This window comes from Arvicola amphibius, chromosome 10 (assembly GCF_903992535.2).
Source record: "Arvicola amphibius chromosome 10, mArvAmp1.2, whole genome shotgun sequence".
In the NCBI taxonomy this organism is placed as follows: domain Eukaryota; kingdom Metazoa; phylum Chordata; class Mammalia; order Rodentia; family Cricetidae; genus Arvicola; species Arvicola amphibius.
The window spans coordinates 114,679,836-114,701,900 of NC_052056.1; the positions used below are offsets into that span (position 1 = coordinate 114,679,836).

The window sequence follows — 22,065 nt, forward strand, 5'->3', positions numbered from 1 at the left end:
ACAGACCGACCTTGAATTTGTCATCCTGCCTCAGTCTCTTGACTAGTTGAGATTACAGGGCTGGACTACCATGCCAGATACCAGTTCAGTTTTTATAACCCAGTGTAGGGGACCAGAGCTCCCTGGGCAACCGCGCCACGCTCTGGGAATGGCTTTTTTGTGGTTTTTGCTTTACTGTAATGTTTGGTATCTCTGTCCTATGCAGAATTTTGGCGGTTTCTAGGACGGGTTAAGGGGGAAACACGGTAAAATTAAAGGTTTCATAACCTCCACGGTACTGAATCTGGAGCCAGAATTTGTTGCAGATAACTCTAATCTCAGCAGTCAGGGGGCCCGGGTACAAAGGTCACAAGTTCCAGGGACGACTGGAGCTACAAAGAGACCCTGCCTCAGAAAAACTACATCGGGTCACAGCCGAGCAGTGAACCGCACCGCCACCGTCCAGAGGGCAACCCAAGGAACGTCCCAAGGCTCCAGGTCTTGCCGATTTAGTCCTCCTGGGAGGTGACCTACCGGGACTCAGATGCACAGGTGGACAAATCCGATTCTGACCGAGCGACACTGACACTTGTACGTCAGGTCTGAAGGTCTATCGGACAAAACGACTTTGAGAGAGTCGGACTGAACTCAGGGGTTAAGGCCTGCAGACGCCTCTAGTCCACTCAGCCGCAAGGGGGCGCCACCACCACGCCCATGGGTCGCCCCCCGCGGGACTGGGCGTGCTCGAGGTCGGTGGCGGGGCGTGGCCATCGTGCGCGCGGGGGCGTGGCCAGCCTGCCGCGGGTGCGCGCGGCGGCGGCAGTGGCGGCGGCGGCGGCGGCGGCGCGGCAGCGGCGGGTTCCGTTCCGGGCCGAGGCTGGAGGCGGAAAAGTTGCGGGGCGGCGAGGAGCAGCCCTGGGACGGTCAACGAGGGCGACAGCGAGCCGGGGACCGGCGTCTACGGACCGGCCATGGACGACCTCGGTGAGTGCGGGAGGCGGAAGGCGGAGCGGCCAGGGCCCGGCGGCCGCGAGCGGGTTCTGGGGTTTCCGATCCCACCCTGGCGCCCGGCTGGGCTGCGGTGCCTGCGGCCCGGGGCTGCGCGAGCCTCTCTTCGCTGCGTCTCCTGAGGACCCCGACCCCACACTGGGTTCAGGGACCCTCCAGGTCCGCCACGGGGGACGGCGCCTCGCTCCCCGGGCAGACGTCGTCCTCAGCTGCGGGACCCTCAGTTCGCTTCCCCACCCCCACCTCCGCACGGCTGCCTCCCGGACTCGGTCTCGGAGGCTGTTCCCTCTCAGTGTGGCTCGCTTCTGTTCCCTCCAGGCCATCTCCCACTTTGCAGACACCCCCTCTCCCCCGGTGTCAGGGACATAGCCCCTTTCGAGAGCCCACCCGTTTCACATCACAAGCTACAAGAACGCTTGGGAGGACCACACCCCCCCTCGAGTGACAAGTGTCCCATGCTACTGCATAAACTCCCCCCCAACCATGACCGCTTCAAGTCTGGTCACCCCGTGTTAGGGACCAGTATGGACCAGCCCTTTCATTCACAGACCAGCCCTTCCCCTTCAAGTCTAAACTTAGAAAGGCAAGCTGGGGGTGGGTTATGACTCCCGCCCCTCACCCACTATCCCCAGACCCGGGTGAAATGCCAGAGGAATGAGGAGGGGAATGGGCCGCAGGGTATGGCCATCCCTGAACGTGTCCTAGCTGGCGAGGTCCCCCACCCCCAACGTCAGGGCTGCTGGAAGCCTCCCGGGGAAGGACAGGATGCCCAGAACAGAGTTTCACTGTCCTCATGTTATTGGAGCCTGGAGGCTGTTCTTTTCAGTCCACTCTTGGTCTGGTGTTAGGACAGAGGGAAAAAAAAGATACTCCTGGAAGTTGATTCTGAACCCATGGGGATTGATGCAAGGGTTCTAGGAATGCCCTGGGTCTTGTCTTTCCTCCTAGGGCCCCTCAGTTGAGGAGGCATGTGTGGGTAAGTTCCCTTCTCTGTAGGAGCCTTGTCCTCTCTCTCCGGACTGTGGGCGGCTTGTGTGACCACTGGTGCCATCTGTGTCCCTGGCTCTGGGGAGCAGATTCACTAGATAAGACTGAGGGGCCTCTCTCAAGCTGCACAGTGCTCGAAGTTAAGATGGATTATCTGTAGGCGCTGGACTTCACGGCCTCCCTGCAGCTGCCTTGTGGGATCAGGGAGCCCCTGAAACACCCTGGAGCTGGGGATGGTGTTGGGTCCTGTTTGTTTCTCAGAGTGGGATCGCTGCCAGGCATAGTTATGCCTTTGGGTCAGGCTTGGCATCCGCATTCCCATCACACTCAAGGTTGGCATAGCTTCCAGGCAGGTATTTTTCGTTTTTATTTTTCCACATAAAAATACCTAAGCTGAAAGGAGGCTGGGACGAGGTGCTTTTGATGAGGCTCCTGAAAGTCTCAGTGTTTCCCTGTGGGAACTGTGGAGCCTGCTCCGAGTCCTAGCGACTCACAGGCTGGGGAGGGCTCTCTTGGTTCTGGACAGTCCCTGTGCTGTTTGAAGGACTGAGAAAGCCTTTGTAGAGTTTACAGAGTCCGGAATTCCCATCTTCTGACAGTCTTCCATTTAGGGCCAGAACACTGGGTTGTCTTTGAAAGGAAAGAGAGTGTCTGGCAGACGGGAATTGTCGGAATCGAAATGTGCTGTTTATGGAGTGCTTACCCATGCCTGGATTTGCCCCATCCTCACGACGGCCATCCTGTACAATCACCCCAGGCCACTTTTTCCCCCACGCAAATTGAGGAAGCAGAGCCCAACAGAGGCTGTTTCTCTGACTCAAGGCTGCACAGCCAAGAAACACATCCGAGCCCAGTCCCTGTGCCGCTCCTATGTGCATTTCTTCCCAGGAAGGGAGCAAGCAAGCACTGGCAGGAGGGGTGGCAGTGGGGACAGCCTGCCACCTGTGACTTCTGCTGCCTTCTGCAGACTCTTCAGTTGCTGGATCCATGCTACCCGACTTCCTTAGTCTGAGCTCTCAGGGGGCCGGTCACGCCTGGCTGACCAGAGCTTAGGGTGGGGGGAACGGGTGTTCAGGAGGGCAGAGGAATTTGCTTCTGAGCCCAGGCGGTCAGCTGTCTGGATGGCTGCTCAGCACACTGCCCGTCAGCTGTTTTCCTAAGTTAGGGTGGGTGTGATGGCCAGCCCTCTTGTTTTTATTTGTTTCCCAAGAGAGATCTGAACTGTGACCGTCTGGTCACTGAACATGGAGGATAGTTTAGGGTGGTCTCCCTGTGGCAAGGCCACAGGGTACATAGCTTCCATGATAACTTTGTTTTTTTGGCTTAAGGGTAAAAAAATAAATAATTTGGAGCACTCCTCTCCTCCCCATAGTGGTCAGTGAGAGAATCACCATGTGCTGTTTAATAAGTTACAAATTTATAGCTCTTTGGGCGAAAAAAAAAACCATAAACACAGTGTCCTGCCCTTCTCTGTGTTCTCTGTGCCTTGTGCCGTCGGGTGGCTGGTTGGTGGCTTTCCTCATTAGAGCTTAGATGCTGGTTTGGCTGGGAGCTCGTTCTGTTCACGTTCTGGCCCGAGTTTCCTGGACAGAGTTCTCAGAACACAGATGCACTGATTCTGCTCTTCTGCCCTGGCTCTTTGCTCTCCATGTTCACATCCTTAATGTATTTGGGGAGGCCGTGGCCGCAGTATGGCCTGATGATGGTCCCTCGTGCTCCACGGGAGCACGGGAGACAGGCACTACGTACTGAGCTCTCTCTCTCTCCCTCTCCCTCTCCCTCTCCCTTCCTCCCTCCCTCCCTCCCTCCCTCCCTCCCTCCCTCCCTCCCTCCCTCTCTCTCTCTCTCTCTCTCTCTCTCTCTCTTTTTCCCCCTACAACTGTTAAGAATAAGGTGTTTTTATCTCTGCTTCACAGATGGAGAAACCTGAGCTGGGGAAGTTATGTGACAGAGCTAGGGTTTGAACCTAGACTGATCCGGTTCTGGAACAGATTGTCTTAATTATGAAGCCTTAGGAGCTAGTGCTAATCATGGGGCGGACCCAGAGGCCTGCGAGGAACTGATTGTTACCTTTGAAATTTCTGCTCCGCCAGCCAGGGAGGTCCCTAGGAAATGACTTGATAGCATTGCCTTCTCATCCACGAATGTGGGACGCAGCCAGCTGTTGGCAGTGTCCAGTCTGCTTGAATCTGCTCATGTCTCCTTTTAACTTCTCAGCAGTCTTGACCCTTTGGAAAACAGTGCTACATTGTGTTTGGGGGCGATACTGGGGGGTGGGTAAGGGATTTGCCTGGGGCATTCTGGGCTACAGAGCCGCCCAGTTTCCATGGAAAGTCTGGCCTTAGGGCTTGCCTGTATGTGGTACCTCTGTGTGTCAGGCCTGGGCCAGGTCACCACTGTGGCAGAGGCAGCATCTGTCCATGGAGCAGTGGTATCCTGGATGTTTTGCAAGGTGCATGCTGTTAAGGGCTTCAGCTTGGATTTGAATCCTGGTTTGTGTTAGGCAAGTGCCTTTTTGGTAAGCACAACATGGACGGAATGGAAAGTCATTTGGGCAGGGCATGGCCTTATCATGCTGAGTGGTGGCCTTAGGAGGGAGCATAGCAGTGTTCTCTCTTTCAGCTTCTTCAGCGATGGCCATGTGTTGGAGAGACTGGGCCAACCATTGGCTGGGGCCTAGCAAAGGCCAAGAGATACTGTCGAGGCACTGAGTGACCTCTCCATGTGCTCATCATTCGGGGAGCTTCTTGGGGAGCTTCTTGTAGATCTTTACAGCTTATTTATTTATTTATTTATTTATTTATTTATTTATTTATTTATTTGAGGCAGTGATTCTCTGTGTAGCTGTGGCTATCCTGGAACTTGCTCTGTAGATCAGGCTGCCCTTGAATTCACAGAGATCCTCCTGCCTCTGCCTCCAGAATGCTGGGACTAAAGGTGTGCCACCAGTACCCCTTTCCTGGGAACTGTCTATGTTCTGGAGGGGCTGAAGGGCATTGGTGGTCATGTCTGCTGGTCTGCTTATAGCATAGCTGCCAGAAGTTGGTCAGCCCTTCGCCGCCCTACACGGATGCATCCTTAGCTTCATTTGGGTATGTGCTTTTTCTGTCATTTGAACAATGCCACCTCTAGTGGAGAAGCTGTTAAAAATGTCAGGGTAGACTTCGTGTGGTGGTGTACGCTTCTAGCCATAGATTTCAGGAGGCAGAGGCAGGCAGATCACAGCTTGGTTTACATAGAAAATTCCAGCCATCTGGGGCTACATGGTGAGACCCAGCCTCAAAAAGAAAATGAAATGTTAAGGGAAGAAAGAGAACGGAGGGCACCCTGTAGGGTAGGAGAAGGGCAGGGAGAGGAAGAGGGGGATTAAAAAGCCGAGAAGTGTTGGTTAACCAGCTCTTTAAAAGGAAAGGTCAAGGTTTATCTCCTCACCAAGCACAAGCTTCCATCCTCCTGTCAGGCCTCGGTATACATTCAGACCCTGATATATTTCTAACTGACTGATTGCCTAACCACTGGGGCTTAGCACTGGCCTCCCTAGGGAGGCTTTGGACACTGAGCCAGTAGCAGGCAGATGTGCTGTTGGGAAGGCCTACCACAGCCCCAGTGGCCAAGGCTTCCCTTGAAGATGGCCCTAAATGCTGCTTTCTGCTGTGATGTGGTATTGTGGTTTATGGGAGAAGAGCATGGGAAAGTAGGAGTGCAGTGTCACGAAGCCTGTAGCATTCATTCACTCACTCACTCACTCACTCATTCATTCATTTTTTTGGTTTTTTGAGATAGGGTTTTTCTGTGAAAGAGTTCTGGCTCTCCTGGAACTCACTTTGTAAACCAGACTGACCTCGAACTCATAAAGATCCACCTGCTTCTGCCTCCCAAGTGCTGGGATTAAAGGTGTGCGCCACCACAGCTGGCTTTGCAAGTTAATTTTAAATAATGTAGGAAAAAAAAATCAGAACCCAAACCAAAAAGTCAGATGTATCCCTTGGTGTCTATAGGAACTGACTGGTCCAGCACTTCCCCATCAGTAGATATTAGTCTCACACACTCGTTCCCCTGCATACAGAACTTCCTAGATGTTTTTTCTAAAAACAACCTTTTTGCATTTATTTATTTTATGTGCATGAGTGTTTTGCACACATGTATGTCTGTGTATCACGGTGCATCCTGGAACTGGAGTTTGGACTGTGGTGAGCTGACTTGTGGGTACTGGGAACTCGGTGTGGGTCTTCTGTAGGACAGCCAGTACTCTTAGCAGATGACTCATCCCTGCAGCCCCCAACGACCTTGAACTCCTGCTCCTCGGCCTTCACTTCCCCCAGTTTACGTACACAGTGAGGGGTCAGACTTAGAACTTTGTACAGTCAGGCAAGCATTCTGCCAGCTGAGCTACACCCCAAGCCCTTCCTGTCAACTTTAAAACTGAAACCATCTCAGGCTGGGGAATGGCTCAGTGTCTGCTTTGTTGGATTCGCAGCAGATTCGCAGCCGCCACGTGACAAAGAAGAGTATGGTGGCCCATATGGGGTGGTGAGACAGGCTGAGCCCCAGAACTCACATGGAGTGAGCTCCAGATTTAGTGAAGAGACCCTGTTTCAAAAAATTCTGATCTACAGAGCGAATTCCAAGACAGCCAGGACTACACACGTAGAAACCCTGTCTTGAAAAACCAAAACATAAAAAGATGGGGGCTGGCGAGATGGCTCCATGGGTAAAGGTGCTTGTTGCCAAGACCTACAGCTTGAATTTGATCTCAGGCCTCACACGGTGCAAGGAGAGAACAAACTCTCAAAATCGTTTTCTAAACTCTGCACATATGCTCTGGCAATTGTCTCTGTATCCCTCCCCATAAATTAAAGTTCAAAAGACACTATACTTCAAACTCTGGTCTCCACATGAACTCAAACCCTTACACATATGAACATGTATGTGCATACATGGACCTCCCAACTTAAAGCGTCCTTAATTTACTTAAAACATCCAGTATGCCCAGCACTCCAAAGGCAGAGGCAGGCAGATCTCTGAGAGTTCGAGGCCAGCCTGGTCTACAGAGTGAGTAACAAAACAAACAAACAAATAAAAAACCATGCAGTATGATGTAGATGCTTGTTATTGTGGCTCTCCTGCGTTGTTCGTGGGACGGCGTGGACTGAAAGGGTCTGCGCTTATAGTTCAGAGCGATACAGGCGGGCTTTCTCCTGTCTGTCTTCCACTGCTGAATCTTCAGGTGTGGAGGACCAATTGTGTATGGATTTATACAGTATGTGCACGGATATGTGTGTCCTCTGGACGTTTGAACACTCTTATTTTAATAGGTATTGAAAAAACTGTTCAAGCCCTCCTTTTCCATGGTGGGCTCCAAGCTGTAGAGCCGGGGTATTGGCTTGTGTCTGCCTGTGCTGGCCTGGGACGGCCAGTGATGGGAAGACAAGCAGACAGAAGGTGCACTGTCAGCTGGGGAGGTAGAACAAACAGACAGGATTAGAGAGACAGCACACTTCTGTAGGGGTCAAGTCAGTGGGGTTATTTTGGCTGATGTGGCATTAATCAGACAGGGTCAGGACATGAGAGGTGGTTGGAATTAAGGTGTTGTCTGGGCCAGTGGGTTTCAGAATAGGAATGGCTATCTTCAGGAATTTTGAGCCCAGGGAGTTGGGGGCTGGAGCGGGTGGGTGGGAGTTTGCCTCATATCTCATAAACTCCTTTCCGTGCCCAACATCTTTAGCCCATGGGCATGGGGCCATGGGCTCTCGCTCGCAGTGCAGATCGTGCCCTTTCGGCTCCCCAGTCCTTTCAGCTCTCTCCTGGAATCGCCATTCCCTTGGTCCCTACTTGCACAGTGGCGTGCTGAGTCAAACTGGGCCACTTGGGCCTCCGACTTTGGTGGTGGGTGGGGGACTGACATTAGTCTAGTACTGGTGGCTCTGGGCTCAGGCAGAGCTGAGGGCCCTGTGCCTAGCAGAAATGTTTTGAGCTGTCAACAGGCCCTCAGGAAGTAGGTGCTTCGTGCCCGGAGGGGAGAATCTTTAAGCTTCAGGTTTGTCCATCAGCATGGCTGCTTGGGAGGGGATCATGGAGGCCTCCTAATGAGGTCTGGAAGTGGTATGTCAGGGCCTCCTTATGCTGCCTGTCTGAAAAGTAGTCTGATGTGTGTTTTATGGGGGAGGGGATGGGGCCTGGAGGAAGCTTTATGTAATTCTTGGCTGGAGCTCAGGTAATTGTTTTAATGAAATGGAATGCAGCTTATTCAGAACTCGCTTGGCAGAAACAACCATGTTCTGCTCCGTTTTCTTGTTGAGGAGCTTGGGGTATAACGTTTCCAGCTGTTTTGAATCAGAGGCCTCTGAGTGAGCAGAGCAAGGTGGATGGAAGCCACTGGGGAGCTCCTTCCTCATGTAGACAGGGAGCTTCATTCAGGCTGCCCCATCTCACCTGCACATGAGTGAGTGTGTCTCCTGCTGGGGACCAGCCTGTGGTCTCTCCTGTGCAAAGCATACCCCTGACACTGGGCTGCCCTACCCAGTGCTGTGTGTCCTTTTGAGTGAGCCATGGAACTTTGGGCCTAGCTACAGAAACCCTGCTGGAAGCAGGCTGTGAGGAAAGTGGAGATGCTGAGCACATAGCAAACAGGCCCTCAGGATGAGGTCAGTTTACTTCATCCTCACAGCCAGCCCCATCCCCCTTTTAAGCAGGTTTATTATTATTTTTATTTACTGTACACGAGTGTGCATGCTTGTCTGTATGTAACTAAGTGCCTACACAGGCCAGAAGAGGAGGTCAGATTCCTTAGAACTGGCGTATATATCTCTACCACCCAATGTAAGTGCTGGGAATTGAACTATGTCCTTTGAAAGAGCAGCCAGTGCTTTTAGCTGCTGAACCTCTTACTGGCCCCTTCTCAGTAAAATTCCTTTAATTTTAAAAATTACGCTTAGTTATTTGTCTATCTATCTATCTATTCATCCATCATCCATCCATCTATCCATCCATCTACCCATCCATCCATCTATCCATCCATCTACCCATCCATCCATCTATCTATCCATCCATCTATCCATCCATCATCCATCCATCTACCCATCCATCTACCCATCCATCCATCCATCCATCCATCCATCCATCCATCTATCTATCTATCTATCTATCTATCTATCTATCTATCTAGATATCTGTCATCTACCGTGTGCGTGTAAATGTGTGGAGTTGGAAGATACCTTGCCTGAACATTCCCTTTTCTTCTACCATGTAGGTCCTGGGGATTGAACTCAGGTTGTCAGGCTTGGTGACGAGTGCCATACCCACTGAGCCATCTTGTGGTTGTACCTAGGGAGGTACCCCTACCCACTTGTATCAGTTTGGTCCACTGTGACCTCATGGTCCCAGTCTGCTGCCATTCATCTTGGCCCTCTGTTCTTCATTTTTAGTTTTTGACCCAGCCTGGGACATGCTCACACCCTTGTCACCTTCCTACCCTAGTGGGTATGTTTTCTTGTCCTTCCCTGCACTACCCGCTTCCCTCCTAGGTGCCTTAAGTCGGAGGCCTTCCCGTTTCCCCTGAAGATTTCCCTGGGCTTGCTATTTTTCTCCTGTTTATTTACTTTCGTGACCTCTTTTAGAACTTTTGTGCTGGCAACTCCCAAGTTTCTGTCTCCACCCCTGACGTGGATTCTATTGTCCAGATTCTTCCGGTTTGCAAGCCAGCAAAGACCCAGCTCATTTCCTTTTTGCTCTCTCTTTGGGAGGCTTCAGCTATTGTCTGATCTCTGTGTATGCACCCCCCTTTCTTGGCTTATGTTTAGATAATGGACATAACTTTTGAGGTAGGAGACAGTTATCCTGACCTACAAATGAGGAAGTAAAACAGAAGCTCACAGGAGTTAGGGGAAGGGGGCACAGCCTGTGCCACTGCTGACCACAATGAAGGAACTTTAACCTCGGTCTTCTGGTACTCAATACAACCACCTCTTGAACCACCACTTCCCCCATAGCCCCCTCCCCAGGTGGGGGTTGGAGTGAGACAGGCATTCATATAGCTCAGGCTAGCTTCAGACTTGCTCTGTAGCCACGGATGACTTTGAATTTATGATTTCCCTACCTCTGCCCCCCGCTGGGATTACTGGCATGTGCAACTGTAACTGGCTGTTTTTGATTTTTCATACTGGACATCCAAAGGTGGGAAGCCACAGGCCAGGTTTTACCTATAAACCTGTGTTATTTGGCCTTCCTGATGTTCAAAATATTGTTGCTAGTACTTAGAATACCAAGAGATTATGCCTCAAAACATTACTTCATTTCTTTTGAAAACTCAGATTTAGCCACACTGTACCCATATTCTCTCGAACAGTTTAGGTGACCCCATACTCCCTGCCCTAATAGTTGAGCTCCTCTGCTCCTGCACTGAGTTTAGTATTTCTCCATGTTCCTACCTGGCCCCTGCTTTCAGGGGTTCTCTGTAGCCTCTGTTTTATAACCAACACATGGTTACCAAATCTAGAAGGTTCTTTTTATTTATTTACTTTGTGCACCCGTGTGTGGTGTGTGTGGCACAAGTGCTGCGGCATAGTTGTGGCGGTCAGAGGACGATTTTGTGGAGTTGGTTCTCTCCACTTGTATGCAAATTCCTGGGCTGTGCCCTAAGTCCAGATGTCTGTCCAAGCTGCAGAAAATGGCCTCTTTCCCTCATCTGCCTCTATTAATGTAGTGAGCCACTTTTCTTTCCTCTCAGAGACAGGGTCTCACTATGTAGCCCTGGCTGTCCTGGAACTCACAGAGATCCACTTGCCTCTGCCTCCTGAGTGCTAAGATTATAGTTGTGCTCCACCGCCATCTGTCTGTTTCTAAATTTTTTTAGAAATTTATGTGTGTGAGAATGTATGTGTGTGCTTCATGCCTGCAGAGGCCAGAAGAGGGCATTGGATTGATTCCCTGGAACTAGAGTTACAGATGGTTGTGAGCCATCATGCGGGTGTTGGGAATCAATCCCTTGTCCTCTGGAAGAACATCCAGTGTTCTTAATTGCTGAGCCATCTCTACAGTCCCCATTTTTGTTTGTTTGTTTCTCTTCTTTTTTTCCTTTTTTCCAAGACAGGGTTTTTCTGTGTAACCACTCCTAGAACTTGATTTGTAGATCAGGCTAATCTCAAACTCACAGAGCTCTATCTGCCTGTCTCTGCCTCCTGAGTGCTGGGATTAGAGGCGTGCAGCACCACAGCCCAACCTCATTTTTTTTTATTATTTTAATTTCAGGAGACAGGATCTTGCTTTGTAGCTCTGACTGGCCTCAAGCCCTGAGTAGCCCTCCTGAGTCCTGGTATTAGAGGGATACTCCACCATATCTGGTTTAAAACACTTTTGGAGGCCGGGCAGTGGTGGCGCATGCCCTTAATCCCAGCACTCGGGAGGCAGAGGCAGGCAGATCTCTGTGAGTTCAAGACCAGCCTGGTCTACAAGAGCTAGCTCCAGGACAGGCTCTAAAGCTGCAGAGAAACCCTGTCTCGAAAAATAAAAAAAAAGAAAAACAAACAAACAAACAAAAATTAAATAAAACACTCTTGGAGTGTTGGGTCAATGACAGTGATTAACAATGACTCTTGGAGTTATGTAGACTTTACTCTAAGGTTTGGTTCTCCATGTCACCTTCAGTGTTTAAACTTCTACCACTGCCTGTGACCTTGGCAGTGGGCATCAGTTTATCTATGCCTGCTAGACTGTTTAGCTGCCTGGGGAATGTGATTCTGGTGGCTCCCTGAGAGAACATGAGTTGACCACTTCATGGCCCTGTGAGCCTCTGCCTTGGAGGTAATCGTCTTACTTCAGTGCTGGTAGCATAAGGTTGGGTCTCGTGTGGTGTTTCAGTTCTCTTTGGTAGCCTAGACGGGAAGGTAGTAGGGGCGGGCGGTTGTTCCTAGCTTGGCTTGTACTGACCACTTACCAACACTCTCATCCCAGAGCTCCACTGAGCTCTTCTGAGATAGATCTACTTACTCCCAGTCAGCCCTGGCTGTCGAGAATGCACTGTGGCCTCCATGAGGCTCCAGAGGACACTGGCCACTCGGGCTTCTTTATCAGTAGGGAAAGGGAGAGGGAAAAGCCTGGTGTAATGGCATATACCCATTACCCTGGCAGAACATCACCGTGAGTTCCAGGCCAGCCCTGTCTCAAAACAAACAAAACAAAACAGGGTCTGGAGAGATGGCTGAACAGTTTAGAGCACTTGTTGCTCATGTGGAGACTCTTACCAGAACCCACATGGTGGCCCACAGCCATCCATAAGTCCAGGTCTGGGGCATCCAGTGTTCTCTTCTGGCCTCCATGGGCTCTAGGAATGCATGTATTGCATGTACATACATATAGGCAAAATACTTATACAAATAAATAAAATCAATTTAAACAGAGAGAAAGGGAGAGCTGTACTGTTCTCCTGGATGGGCAGCAGGAATGCTGGGGATGGGTGGGTGCAGCTCTTTCATGGAAGCTGGCCCCTCCCCCGGGCAGTTGGTCTTGGATCTTGTTGGGACTGTCCTGGGCTCTGTTCAGGTTTGGAGTGGTGCAGCATCCTGAACAGGCTTTTCCTGTCAGCTTCCAGGATCATTCCTCTTCCTCGGGTGAAAATGGGAGTGTCCAGTCCCACACTGTTTCCTGTGGACTCCTGGCCCCTGGGCTGGCCATGTAGTCAGGCCTTCTCATTGCAGATGAGCTCCGGGGCAGCTGGGCTGGTTGACCTCTGGGCTGCTGTGGTGCCGGGACCTCTAGACTCACTCCTTGGCTGTCAGCCTAAGGTCTGTTGGTCACACGCTGCCTGTCTTGGAAGGTTCTCTGCCGCCAGAAGTGGGTGTGTGGCTTTTCACCGTCCTGAACGTCAGCCTTGCTACATGTTTGGGTTGAGGCAGCTGTTGGACAGCTGGTGACCTTTCTCTCCCTGCCCTACTACCTCAAATGGCCTCTGCTGCCGTGTCCTGAGCTGTCCAAGAATTTCTGCACCTTCCCTTTAAAAGAAATCAGCACATGAAGTCAGTCTGCCGAAGGGGCCAGGCAGGAACAAGCCTGTGTCACCTGGAGGTGGTTGTCATAGCTTCATGTGGTCACTTGTGGTCATTAGTTTCCAAACATCCTGTTTGTGCCTCTAGAGCAGAGCGATTGTCCAGGAGGTAGTTCAGCTGTTCGCTGCCTCAGCCTCAGGCAGAGTGTGCGGCCAGGGTGTCAAGGTTCGTCCACTCACAGAGGCTCTTGGTTCGCTGTCTCTGGCTATGGCGGACATGGCTGGTGGCATCGTTTAAGCAGTCCTATCCTGGCTCTGAACAGTTTCCTCTCCCTGACTGCCTGGGGCATTTCCCCTGACTGTTCTCAAAGTTGGGTGTTGACAGCCCCTCCCTGCTCCCAGACCTTGGCATCTCAGGGAGTCTCCAGCCTTTGCCTCCTTGGGGTCCCTCTGTTCTTCAGTATTCCAGGAGGGCCTTGAGTGTGCTGTGTGCCAAGGATGACCTTGAGCTTCAGATCCTCCTGTCTAAGTGCATGGGGTCGATCCCAGGGTTCCATGCCTGCTAGGCAAGCACTTCACCATCTGAGCTACACCCCAGCGTGTCTGTGGCTTTTGGAGTGTTTGAGAATGAAAATGCAAAGGCATTTGAAAAGAGGTTATCAAGTTCAATCCCACACTGCCTGAGCATAGCAGGCCCGAGTGTCTTCTTAGCCCTCATCTGTGGTGGTTGGAGCCCTACTTTTCTTTTCTCTAGAACCCCACACGTGCCACAAGTTCCCTTCTCATGCCACTGTGCTGATGATGCTGTTACTTATTTTAATTTCTCTGTCAAAGAAGATTTGTGCAAGTCTCTGTATTTTGGTGCACATTTGCCGGGCACACCTTTGATCCCAGCACTCAGGAGGCAGAGGCAGGTAGCTCTGAGTTCGAGGCCAGCCAGTACTACAAAGTGAATTCCAGTACAACCAGGGCTACATAGAGAGATCCTGTCTCAAAAAAAAAAACAAGAAAAGGGCTGAAGAGATGGCTCAGTAGTTAAGAGCACCGGCCACTCCAGAGGTTCTGAGTTCAATTCCCAGCAACCACATGGTGACTCACAACCATCTATAATGGAATCTGATGCCCTCTTCTGGCATGTAGGTATATATGCAGACAGAGCACATGAACATAAAAAAGTACATTTAAAAAAGAAAGAAAGAAAAAAAAAACAGGTTATAGTGGCTCACACCTTTAATCCCAGCACTTGGGAGGCAGAGGCAGGCGAATCTCTGAGTTCGAAGCCAGTCTTGTCTACAGAACAAGTTCCAGGACAGGCTCCAAAGCTACACAGAGAAAACAAAAACAAACAGACAAAACTCCCTAAAAAAAAAAAAAAAAAAACCCAAAGAGGGGGCTGGAGAGATGACTCAGTGGTTAAGAGTAGTGGCTGCTCTTCCAGAGGACCAGGTTCAATTCCTAGCACCCACATGTCAGCTCACACCTGTCTGTAACCCCTGTTCCAGGGGACTCAGAACATTTATGTAGACATACATGCAGGCAAAACACCAATGCACATAAAAGAAAGAAAACTAGCATTTTCGAAAAAATACCTATACACAGATGTTCCTGCTTACCACTGCTTGCAATTTGCTGTGTCTTTTCCAATAATTTTCTATAGATTTAAAAGCCATATTAGCATGCGTATCAGACACACCTTTTATTTTTTATTTATTCATTTATTTTGACAGGGTCTTATATACAGCACAGGGTAGTCTAGAGCTTTTGGTGTAGACAAGGGTGACCTTGAACTTCTGACCCTCCTACTTCCTAAATTTGGGGAGGACTTGTGCCACTACAGCTGATTTATGTTGTTCTTGGCATTGCTGAGAATTGAACCCATGGCCTCACAGGTGCTAAGCTGGTGCTGGGGCATGTCCTGGCGCCTTTTGTTACTTTCATTCTTGTCTGTGCGTGGGACCAAACACCTACCCTGAACTAGCTAAGCATTCTGTAACTGAGCTAAATCTTCAACTTCCCTCCCTGCACTCCTTTTCAGACAGGGTCTCTCTGTAGCTCTAGCTGACCTGGAACTCTGCTCTGCGATCAGGCTGACTTGAACTCCTGCCTGGCTCTCTGACTCTCAGACTTTCAGGAGCTGGGGTGTTTCTTATTTAGATGAAGTGTACATAGTATAAAATTTACTATTTTAAAGCTATAATAAAAAAAAACCCTATTCTACAGTGGCATCTAGTATATTCATAGGTTTGTTTTTTCTAACTCCTCTGTTTTCTTAGGCTTTTGAGGCAAGGTTTCTCTGTGTAGCCATGACAGTTCCTGGAACTCACTCTGTAGACCAGGCTGGCCTCAAACTCAGAAATCCACCTGCCTCTGCCTTCCTTTTTTTTTTTTCCCCCGAGACAGGGTTTCTCTGTAGCTTTGGAGCCTGTCCTGGCACTCGCTCTGTAGACCAGGCTGGCCTGGAACTCACAGAGATCCGCCTGCCCCGGCCTCCCGAGTGCTAGGATTAAAGGCGTGTGCCACCACCGCCTGGCTAGAGATTGTGTTTCAACCTACTGGCCCGCACAGCCCTCTGGTCACACTGGACTCTGATTCTCATTTGTCATGAGGTTGATACAAAGTGTGTTGGGTGGCAGGCATTGGGGGAGCACAGTGTGAGGTGAGTGTTGATGTATATGTCTATTTTGTGTATGCAGATGTCATCTGTAGGTCATATTGGAGCTTGCTTGGCAGTGCTTCTCTGCCTCTATGTGTGCTGGGCAGGGAGGGGACGGACAGACGGACATGAGAGTCAAGTGTGAACAGTCAGGTGTGAACAACCAAGTGTGTGGAGGGGAGGGGTGTTTCCTGCCATGTGCCCATTCTTCACCCCACCCCCATATCTCAGTGAGGAAGGCATGGCCTCCTGTACCCCACACGAACAACAGCCAGTTCTTGAATTACTTTTTCTCTCTGGCTTTCTTGGTGGTTAAACTTTCATTCTCTTTCCCTTTCAGTTCTGCCAGTTTTTGCTTCCTCTGCTTGAAGCCCTTTTATTGGCTCACATACACTTATAGGATGCTTTCTTCTTCAAGATGGTACCCTTTTATAATTACAAAATGTCCCTTTGGGGCCTGGACAGATGTCTCAGCGGTTAAGAGCACTGCTGCCCTTCCAGAGGACCTGGGTTCAATTCCTAGCACCCATACGGCAGCTCACAATTGTCTGTAACTCCAATTCCCAGGGATCTGAGACCTTTACACCAATGAACATAAAATAAAGTTAAAATAAATTATATTAAACAACAACAAAAAACCCAAAACAAAACAAAATGTCCCTTTCGCTGTGGAGTCTTACTTTGTGTGTAACCAACAGAAACACTTTAAACTTTCCTACCCTTCTCACACCCCTTCTGGCTGTCCAGCTAAATAATAAATAAATACATAAATAATAATAAATAAATAAATAATAATAAATCCTGCAGTGGTGACCCCACTGGACAGGCGCCTGGCTCGTGCCGTGGTGACCCCCCTGGACGGATGCCTGGCTCCTGCAGTGGTGACCTCACTGGACGGACGTCTGGCTCCTGCAGTGGTGACCTCACTGGACAGGCGCCTGGCTCGTGCCGTGGTGACCCCCCTGGACGGATGCCTGGCTCCTGCCGTGGCGACCCCACTGGACGGATGCCTGGCTCCTGCCGTGGCGACCCCACTGGATGGATGCCTGGCTCCTGCAGTGGTGACCCCCCTGGACGGATGCCTGGCTCCTGCAGTGGCTACCCCACTGGACAGGCGCCTGGCTCCTGCAGTGGTGACCCCACTGGACGGACGCCTGGCTCCTACAGTGGCGACCCCCTCTGGACGGGCGCCTGGCTCCTGCAGTGGTGACTCTACTGCACGAATGCCTGGCTCCTGACTCCTGCAGTGGTGACCCCACTGCACAGACGCCTGGCTCCTGCAGTGGTGACTCCACTGCACGGTTGCCTGACTCTGTGCAGTGCAGATAGGCATAAATGTGTCCCACAACCTTGAGGACAGTGGGCAGGGCCTTGATTGCTGATCCTCACCTGGGAACAATTCCACATCTTACAGCCTTTCTCATAGGAAGTTTCTTGTGATGTGGCAGGCCTCCAAACTGGTCCTTGAACTTGAGGCCTTTCTTTTGAATCTCTGAGCGAGTTAGCCCACATCTTCTCCAGGGTTTGCATTGTGACCCATAAAGACATTCTACTGGGGCAGTGGTGGTGCACGCCTTTAAAAAAATAAAAAAAGACATTCTCATTGGGTGAAATGCCATTCTTGCTCCCATGCTGTCTCCCCCAGACAGGATTTCACTGTAAGCCCTGACTGTCCTGGAACTCACTCTGTAGAGCAGGCTGACCTCGATCTCAGAGATCTGCCTGCCTCTGTGTCTGAGTGTTGCGTGGCCTGGCTCCCTGATTGACTTTTTCCAGTGAATGAGCAGGCAGAAGCAGGCAAGGACAGTCTGTAACTCTCTGGCAGTTGCCACTTGGTTGACTTCAAAGGGTCACTTTCACTTTTTCTTTTGAAAAGACAGGGTCTCCCTGTGTTGCTCAGGCTGGTCTTGAAGTCCTAGGCTCAAGGGACCTTGAGTATCAGTCTCTCAAGTGTCAAGTGGTGGGCACAGGTCGTGCCAGCTGCACTTTGACTTTGCGGGGAGGGACAGTGCTTTCTACCACTGAAGCTACTTCCAGGCCTTTGACCTTTTTAGTGTTAGTGTTTTTACGACACATCTTCACCTACTGCTTTTGAGTCTGCCTTTATATTCAGAGTTTGTTCCTTACAGCCTGCGTAATTAAAACCTCATTTTAATTAGTTGGATAACATCCATCTTTAAATTAGAGCCTGTAGGCTTTAACATTTAAATAACTGTTAGTCCCCTGTCTTGTCTTTTGTCTTGGCTTGCGACATCTGTTTTTTGTTGTTGTTGTTTTTCCTTTTGGAGTCATTAGTTTTAGGATTCTCTTTTCTCTTGTCTTATTAACTGTAATTCATTGGTTTATTATTTTAATGGTTTTGCAGGTTTAACCTCAGTTGATTTCAGATTTTACTGTTCATGTTTAATATAAAAAATCTCTTAATATAGTAAAATTTGATTTTCCCTTCTACGCTTTTTGTTGTCATAATTCTACCCCTGCATAAATTATAAAACTCACCACAGTGTTGTCTGTCTTTTAAAATTTGTTATCAGTCACCTAGTGGTGGAGGCACACATCTTTAATCCCAACGCCTGGGAGACAGAAGCAGGCAGATCTGTCTCTGTCACACAGAAAAGAAGCACGTGTATGTGTGCTGAGCGCATGATGGCTGGGTGGGAGTGTAGTTCAGTGGGAGTGCGCGCTTAGACGTTGTGACTCTCGTCCTCAGCACCAGAAACAAATAAATAAGCAACAACAACATTCTGGAGAATTTAACAAAAATATGAGAATGACATTTTTTTCCTCCTCCCTGGCTGGTATCCTCATCATAGTGCTCACCTGCACTTCGTAGTTCATCTCTTCCTGGGGCAGACATAGTGACTAGCGGTACTCCCAGACTCTGGGCTGCCGAGTTGACGTTGCTCACACACTCCAGCCTTGCATATGTCACAAAACACAGCTCATTGAGGGCTGGAGTGATGGCGCAGGACCTGGGTTCAGTTCCAGCACCCGCATGGAAGGAAGCTCATAACTGTCTGTAATTCCAGTTACAGGGGATCTGACATACATAGCAAAAGCACCAGGGCACATAAAAATAAAAATAAATTGGAAAAAAATCACAGCTCATGGTATTTGGCTCCTCAGGCTACTGCTGGGTAGTGCGCCACCCCAACCCCACAGCACCATCCAAGGTGCTGCCCAATGCAGGTCCTGACCCTGCCTGGTGCGTTCCCTCCTGAGCGCCCCTCTTCCACTTAGAAGGAAACCAGGCAGGCCCCCAGTGAGCTGAAGCCTTGGGGCCCACAGCGGGCTTTGCTCTGGCCACAAAGTCTTGTGGAGTATTCCTTTCCTTTCTTTCTTTTCCTTTCTCATATTTTAGAGGCAGGGGTAGTGTGGTTGGAGGGAGGAGGCAGTAGCTATGTCGTAGTAAACGGAGCATACCCTGGTGTCACTCTCCACCTGTGCTCACGGAGGACCAGGAGGTGGCTGTGGAGGGCGTGTCCAGGGTCACTAGCTCCTTCTGAGCATCTGTTTGTACTAGGCTCTATCCCGTGCTCACGGAGGCTGATGGGGACAAGTGCGCTGTTCAGGAGCTGTGGGATGTTGACAGGCAGTCCCTACTAGATTGACATGTGCTCTCATCAGGGAAGAGCATGATGCTGTGGGAACGCAAAGGAGAAGGGGCCCTTAAACCCTGAGTCCAGAGTGAGGTCAGAGGAAATGGTGCTTTAGACCGTTGCTAAGTTTGTTTGTTTGTTTATTTATTTATTTATTTTTAAAGGTTTATTTATTTGTTATGTATACATTGTTCTGTCTGCATGAATGCCTGCAGGCCAGAAGAGGGCACCAGATCTCATCACAGATGGTTGAGAACCACCTCGTGGTTGCTGGGACTTGAACACAGGACCTCTGGAAGAGCAGTTAATACTCTTAACCTTGGAGCCATCATTCCAGCCCCATTAAGTTTATTTTACTTAGAGCATGGACATTTAGAGGAGATATGGTGCCTTGGGGTGGCATTGCCATAGGCAAACATGGGCGTTTAGAAAGGCTTTGTCTTTAAGTAGATGGCCTATTCTGGAATAATGTTTGTGAGCCTCTCACAGAAGAGGCCCCAGCGTAAAGCCAACACATTCCTTATTTGCTAGGTAGACAAGGTGAAAAGTCCTGGGATTAAAGGCATGCGCCACCACTGCCGGGCTAAGGAAACCCTTTGATCCTGTGTTGCTGAAGAGACCGAGGTGTGTGGATTTCAATGGATAAGACAAGGTTTAACCCAGTAAAGAAGATTGGAGGGTGGTCTGTGGAGAGGGATGGTAGGTGCAGAGACCTGGAGAGAGGAGGCACATGTATGTACATGTCAGTGCTCATGTTTCTCCTAATTGGATCTTTCAGCCTGAACCACAAGGTTGAGGACGTCACCAGTCTGCTTCCTCCATAGAGCGACCTTTTAGGGGTAGCCTTGATATGGCCGCAGAGTTGAGGCTGGGACATGGGTGTCTGCCAACCCAACCTCCAGTGTGATACTGAGTTTTGTCCAGGCAAAAACTCTGTAGGCTCAAATGTACCTGATGTCGCAGACCAGTTCTGATGATATTTCCGTGAGAGCAGGGGACCTGAGATGACGGCCTGGGAGGGCCCCAGGGGTCAGCCTCAAGCTTCTATAGCAGGAAGGACCCGGCTCCTCTGATAACATGCTTGGCTGAGCCCTTCCTGGAAGAGAGCTATCATACGTGGAGCTGACTGTGCCTGTGAACTGCTGAGACTGGGAAGGGAGTGCTGAGAGTCCCTGAAGCAGGACACGTGCAGCCTCTAGAATTTTCCAAGTCTTGGCAGTAGAACGACTTGTTTTCAGCTGGGGGGAACACTGGAGGTCGGGTACCATATCATTTTCAAACCGCTACTTTCCAGGCCCCTGAGAGATTCATAGAGTTGGGTAGTGAAAGAAAGGCCCTTGCCCCTACCAAACTTCTTCCCCTTCCTTGTCTTACTGTGTCCCTGCTTGTCCTTCATCCCACTCTGGTCCCTGCTACCTTGACTCTGACCCCTCCCCCGGACCTGCTTCCTCCTATCTTCCCGTCTTAGCTCGTGGCTGTTCTGTCCTCCTACCGGACATGTGTGGGAGGCATCCTCCTCCTTGTGCGTCCACTCAACTACCAGGTCTTGTTGATTTTTTTACCCCCTTGTTTTATTTACAGCATTGCAACTTTTGTTCTTTATTCCAGTTGAGCTCTGCCTCCCATCCTGCCTGAATACACTGACTGAGCAATCTAAAGGCAAGCCTGGTCTTGTGTTCCCCTGACAACCACTCTCTGTAGAAGCCCTTGTAAGTCCAGACTCCCCTATAGGCCCTGGGCCCTCGACTCCCCTCTACCAAGCTGGGACTTGCACTCTGAGCTCCATTCTCTGTCCTGGCCCTTTCTCAGTATTTTTTTTTTTTTTAAAGACAGAGTTTCTCTGTGTAACAACCGTAACTGACTTGAAACTCGCTTTGTAGACCAGGATGACCTTGAACTCACAGAGATCTACCTGCCCTTGTTTCCTGAGTGCTGGGATTTAAGGCATGTGCCATTACTCCCTGGCTCCCAGGTTGTCCTTAACCTCTCCTGGGAATCCCTGTCTTGGCTCTCTGCTCCTCCCCGCTCATAATAGCCTCTCACTAGTTAGTGCTCTCTGCTGCAGAGCCTGTGTCTCTGGGGCCTCCAGTATTGAGGCTGTAGGGTATCGCAGTATTGAAGCTACCTCCCGTGAGGGATGGTTAGACCTAGAGCAGGCGGGAAAGCTGGGTACAAAGTGAGACAGGGGAAGGGGGCTGGAGAGAGATGGCTGCTCTTCCAGGGGACCCAGGTTCAAGTCCCAGCACCCACATAGCAGCTCACCATTATCTGTAACTCCAGCTCCGGGAGTTCTGACACCTTCACATAGACACACATGCAGGCAAAACACCAGTGCACATAAAATAAAAACGTAATTTTAAAGAAAAGGTGAGGCGGGGTTCATTTTGTACCCTTTGACCCGTGGTAGCTCTGTGGAGTATATATTGCTGGGCACATCCCATTCTGGGACTTCTGTCACCTGGGGCTGCCATGAAGCTGGAACAGCTTTAGCCTCAAGCACCACACTCGTTTTCAGAGTGAAGCAGTGACTGCGGTGCAAGGCCGTGCTGTCAGCTCTGACCCGGGCCAGCGGTTTGCCTTTCATCACTTCTCCATCCCCTTTGCGCTGGGACTGTTGGGAGCTTTCTCCCCAGAGTAATGTGGTAAGGACCCAGACACAATGTGGTTCACAGATCTCCTGGAGGCCATTCACGGATGCCAGTTGGTAGTGTGGAAGTCGTCTTCCTTTGTGGGGATTGGAGGAGGATCTCCATCCTTTCTCTGGAGAGGGAGGGCCAGGCGTAGGCCACGCTCAGAAGGTCCATGGCCTCTGGAGTGAGTCCTGAGTGAGCTGTGTCTTGAGGCCCCTCCAAGGCTGAACT

At 50.3% G+C, this 22,065-nt stretch overlaps 1 protein-coding gene across 3 annotated transcripts in view; it reads left to right on the forward strand.

Annotated features, from left to right (window-relative positions):
* The first annotated feature begins 789 nt into the window (after positions 1–789).
* Positions 790–22,065, forward strand: part of Pxn (paxillin) — a 52,148-nt gene continuing 30,872 nt past the window's right edge. For all 3 annotated transcript variants that reach the window (XM_038345277.1, XM_038345275.1, XM_038345276.1), the window contains exon 1: positions 790–963. In XM_038345277.1, the coding sequence (XP_038201205.1) occupies positions 951–963 (13 nt within the window). In that variant the 5' untranslated portion in view covers positions 790–950. The remainder of the gene's footprint in view (positions 964–22,065) is intronic.